The sequence below is a fragment of the Caenorhabditis briggsae genome (assembly GCF_000004555.2).
Source record: "Caenorhabditis briggsae complete genome, chrV, whole genome shotgun sequence".
Classification (NCBI taxonomy): Eukaryota; Metazoa; Nematoda; class Chromadorea; order Rhabditida; family Rhabditidae; genus Caenorhabditis; species Caenorhabditis briggsae.
In genome coordinates, this window is record NC_013488.2 from 18083449 (window position 1) to 18088254 (window position 4806).

The 4806-nt window shown below is 33.4% G+C and overlaps 2 protein-coding genes across 2 annotated transcripts; both read left to right on the forward strand.

Annotated features, from left to right (window-relative positions):
• Positions 1 to 859: 859 nt before the first annotated feature.
• On the forward strand, positions 860 to 3004 carry CBG27335 (the record flags this gene model as incomplete). Its single annotated transcript, XM_045238525.1, has 4 exons — positions 860 to 1028; positions 1255 to 1527; positions 2630 to 2819; positions 2869 to 3004. 4 exons carry the CDS (start codon positions 860 to 862, stop codon positions 3002 to 3004), a joined length of 768 nt encoding a protein of 255 aa, XP_045100646.1.
• A 518-nt stretch (positions 3005 to 3522) lies between these two features.
• CBG23820 lies at positions 3523 to 4205 on the forward strand (the record flags this gene model as incomplete). Its single annotated transcript, XM_045238526.1, has 3 exons — positions 3523 to 3591; positions 3771 to 4105; positions 4169 to 4205. The coding sequence occupies 3 exons, from the start codon at positions 3523 to 3525 to the stop codon at positions 4203 to 4205; spliced, it is 441 nt and encodes a 146-aa protein (XP_045091177.1).
• Positions 4206 to 4806: the final 601 nt, after the last annotated feature.

Genomic DNA, 4806 nt, shown 5'->3' on the forward strand with positions numbered 1-4806 from the left:
ACTACATTTTTTCCTAATTTCTTACATTTTCAGCTTCAAGAAGGTAAAAAAATTATACCAATTTTGAATGAAATAGGTCAAAATTATCCAATTTTGCTACTGCCAAGCAGTACCAAAATGCGATTTTGATACTGCCTAGGTGCAAAATCCAAAATGCAGTGTCAACTTTCCAGTTTTAGGTTATTTGCAGCGGATTTTTTGCAAATTTTTACGGTTTTTAAACTACAAACTACATTTTTTCCTGTTTTTTACATTTTTAGCTATGAAAATGAAACAAGCAGACCGTTTTATACGTAAATAGGTCAAAATTATCCAATTTTGCTACTGCCAAGCAGTACCAAAATGCGATTTTGCTACTGCCTAGCAGGTGCAAAATCCAAAATGCAGTGTCAAATTTCAAGTTTTAGGTTATTTGCAGCGGATTTTTTTTGCAAATTTTTACCGTTTTTTAACTACAAACTACATTTTTTCCTGATTTTTTACATTTTTAGCTATGAAAATGAAACAATCAGACCGTTTTATACATAAATAGGTCAAAATTATCCAATTTTGCTACGCTAAGCAGTACCAAAATTGATATTTGCAGTGTCAAATTCCAATTTTTTGTACAATTTTCTCAGATTTTTCTGCAATTTCTCACTGATTTTTCACTACAAACTACAATTTTTCCTGAAACAGCAGTTGTGAACTGTAATTTTGGCACTGAAAATCGCTGAAGTTAGGCGAAAATTGAGGAAAATCTAGATTTTGCTACTGCCCAGCAGTGTCAAATTTCAATTTTTTAGGTGAATTTCAACCGATTTTCTGCAATTTTCCGCCAGTTTTTCACTACAAACTACACATTTTCAGCCCAAAAAAAATGTGCATAGGATTTATAAAAGTGGCAACGTCGCCCGATGAAAAGTATAAATTGATACTTTTAAATAATCGAGATGAGGATTTGGACCGTCCAACTGCGAAAATCCACTGGCACGATGGGATTCTGAGCGGGGTGGATGAGAAGGATGTGGCACGGGGCACTTGGTTGGGTGAGGGACTTTTTGAGCTCAAAATATGTCTAAATTCACTGAAAATTTGAAAAAAAATCAGAAAACTCAAGAGAATCCAAAAAAGTCTGAATTTTTGAAAAAACGAAAATTTTGAATTTCTATTTTTTGGTTCGGAATTTTCTGAAATTCAAAAAATCAGAAATTCCAGATATTGAGTAATTTAGATTTTTCAGAATTCTTGAAACTAGATTTTTCAAATTTTCAGGAATCAATCCACGTGGCAAAATCGGAATGCTCCTTTCGATCACTCAACCAATCGACACAAAACACACGAATGCTCCAAGCCGAGGCGGAATCGTCAATGATTTTTTGAAAACTGAAAGTTTGGAATTTCTAGAAAATCTAAAAATTAAAGCTGAGCAATTCAATGGATTCCAATTTGTTGGAATCGAGAAAAATGCGAATACGGGACTTTTTGAGGTCAGAAGTCTCACGAATCAGTTGGTGAGGGATGTTGAAGTCGTTAAATGGGAGGATAGTGAGTTTTTGAGAATTTATGAAAATTTCAGGAAAATTGGAAATTCAGAAATTCGAAAATTTCGAAAATTCAAAGATTGAAAAATTGAGAATTCCGAAATTCTGAAAATTCCAGAAATTCAAAAATTATAAAATTCTGAAATTCAAAAATTCTGAAATTCTGAAATTCGGAGATTCAGAAATTCCAGAAATTCGAAAATTCTAAAAATTCTGAAATTTCAGAAATTCAGAAATTCGGGAATTCGGAAATTCAGAAATTCCGAAAACTCAGAAATTCAGAAATTCAAAAATTTAAAAATCCGAAAATTCCAGAAGTTCGGAAATTCGAAAATTCCGAAATTCTGAAATTCGGAAATTCAGAATTTCAAAAAATCGGAAATTTCCGAAAAATGGAACCACCATAATTCCAGGAATTTCGATTTTCTCAAATTTTCAAAATTTCAAAATTTTGGAATTTCGAAAAAATTGAAAAAAAGAAAAATATCGGATTTTCCAGAATTCCAAAATTTCTAATTTTCTGAGATCAAAAGTTTTTAAAATTTTAGAATTTCGAAATTCTGAAATCTAAAAATTCAGAAATTCAAAAATTAAAAAATTCCGAAATTCAAAAATTCAGAAATTTCCAAAAATTGGATCCACTAGAATTCCAGGAATTTCGATTTTGTTAAATTTTCAAAAATAAGAAATTTTCAAATTTCAGAATTTCGAAATTTCGAAATTCCAAAAATTCAAATATATCCCATTCAAAAAATCGGAAATTCAGGAATTCAAAAATTCTGAAATTCAGAAAGCCAGATATTCAGAAATTCAGAAATTCAGAAATTCCAGAAAACTCGAAAATTCAGAAGTTCATTAACTCGAAAATTCAGAAATCCGAAATTCAGAAATTCAGAAATTCCGGAATTCAGAAATTTGGAAATTCAGAAATTTAAAAGAAAACAAAAAATTGAAAAATCAGATGTTCTAAATTATTGAATTTTTGAATTTCGAATATTCTGAAAACTCAGAATTTCGGAAACCCAATTTTCTGAAATTTTCAGAATTCCACGTGTATTCCAACAGTCCCCCTCATATTCCATTCAAAAAGGCCGAATATGGCCTAGAACTCTTCCAAAAGAGCCTAGAAAACTCGGACCAACTGGAGCGAGAGGAAATTTTCGGGCGGCTTTTTGAAATTGCCACGTGTCAAACGCAATGCTTCCCCGATGAGCAAATTCGGGTGCAAACCGGGTTCCCTGGAGACGTCTATAGGCCCCTGACATCGATTTTCGTGCGATTTCCCGAGACTAGAAGGTGGATTGACGGGAAATTTGAATTTTTTTCAAAATTTTAAATTTTCCAGATACGGTACCCGCTCGCACACAATCATTCTAGTCGATCGAAACGACGAGGTGACAGTGCTTGAACGACGAATGGTCGCTGCTGAAAAGGTGTCGGAATCCACGTGGCTCGATGAGAGAGTTGAATTTAAATTGTGACCTGTATTTTTCATGAAAAATAAATTATTTTTCTATTTTATGTCCTGAAAATTGCTGAAAATTCGATTAAAATCGGTTTCTCTGCCATTTTTTAATTTCCCGCCGGAAACCGAAAGTGCGCCAAGCATGCACCACAAATGCGCCAGCATCCCTCTTGGCGCAAAACCCTGTTTTTCGAAAAAGATTTTTTTTTCAAACAAAATTATTGTTTTGCACCTGTTTATCACTAAAATCGCCTGTTTTCTTATCAGTTTTGTACTAAATAAGACAAAAACAACCCGAATTTTTGATTTTTCTATGCTTTAGCCCCTGAAAATCAGTTCGAAATGGCGAAAATGGGATTTTTTCATAAAATTTTTTTTTGATTCTTGAAAAACCTTGTTTATCATTAATTTTTTGCATATTCTATCTTGTTTTCAGGCCGGATATTTGATTTTTTGAAATTTTAGCCCTTGAAAATCGCCGGGAATATGATTTTTTTCGAAAATTTTCAAAAGAAATTTTTTTCAGACAAAGGAATGGTTACAAAGCGTCACCAGGAGACAGTGGTGACGAGAGGAGCCATCGAGAATGATACCATATCGGGGGTAGTTTTTTGAAATTCAATTTTTTCTTAAAAATTGAAAATTCCTAAAGTTCTGCAAAAAATGGATTTTTAGAAGCTAACAATGCAAAAAACTCCAATTTTTCGGATTTAAGAATACTTCTGCAAGTCAGAAAAGCGGGAAAAAACCTGAAAATTTTCCAAAAATTCAAATTTTCTCAGGTTGCCGCCAAGTATTGGGCTCCATTCACCAAGGAAACCCATGAGAAGTTCGACGCCAAACTTATTGACATTATCTATGAGAACGAGATGCTAAAGACACAGTTTAACTCGCGAAAAATCATGATGCTGGAGTTTTCGCAGTACTTGGAAGAGTATTTATGGCCTAATTATCAGGCCCAATCGGCTTCCAAAGCCTATAATCTGTCGATTGTGGTGATGGTGAATGAGAAGTTCCGCGAGAGAAGTCTCGATGCGTGGGCGTGCTTTTCGAAGAAAGCCGACGAGTTTTCGGGCTTTTTCCGCAGAGTTCTAGAGCTGTCGCTTCAGGAAGAGGGGTTAGTTTTGGCTGAAATCATCTCAAAAATTAGAGAAAATTAGAGAAAAACGAGTTTTTTCAGTCTAAAAACTGATCTGTATATGACAAAAATGACCTGAAAATCATAAATTTCAGCTATAATTGATTAAAAATGAAATTTTAATTATCAAAATCGAAAAAAAAAATAATTTAAAAGCTACCGAAAATGGTCCAAACGAAAAATTGATGAAAACTAGTCTGAAATGAGCTGAAAATCACAAAAATAAGAGCTTCTTTTTGCCTAAAAATGTTCGAAAATCTCCCAAAATCATGGGAAACCCCCATTTGAAATGCTCCAAAATGACCCAAAAACGCTTCAAATCGAGGAAATTCAAAACGCGCCAAAGGCACGCCAGCCACTTGGAAATTCGCTCATATTTCGGGCGTTTTTTTGGTCAATTTTTGGTAGAATTTTTAGATTTTTCAGCCATTTTTACGATTTTGAACTTTTAAATTCCAAAAAATGGCTGAAAAATCTGATAATTTCAACAAAAATTGACCAAAACCGCTAAAAATCTCGTTTTTCTTGTGAATTTTTGATAGAATTCTGGCTGTCTTGAGCTAGTTTCGTGATTTGCAGCTACTTTAAAAACGGGGGATTTTTCAGGAATAAACTCGATTTTTAAGATTTTTTCCTGCCAAAATAGCTCTAAAATACCCAAAACTTAGCAGCACTAACAG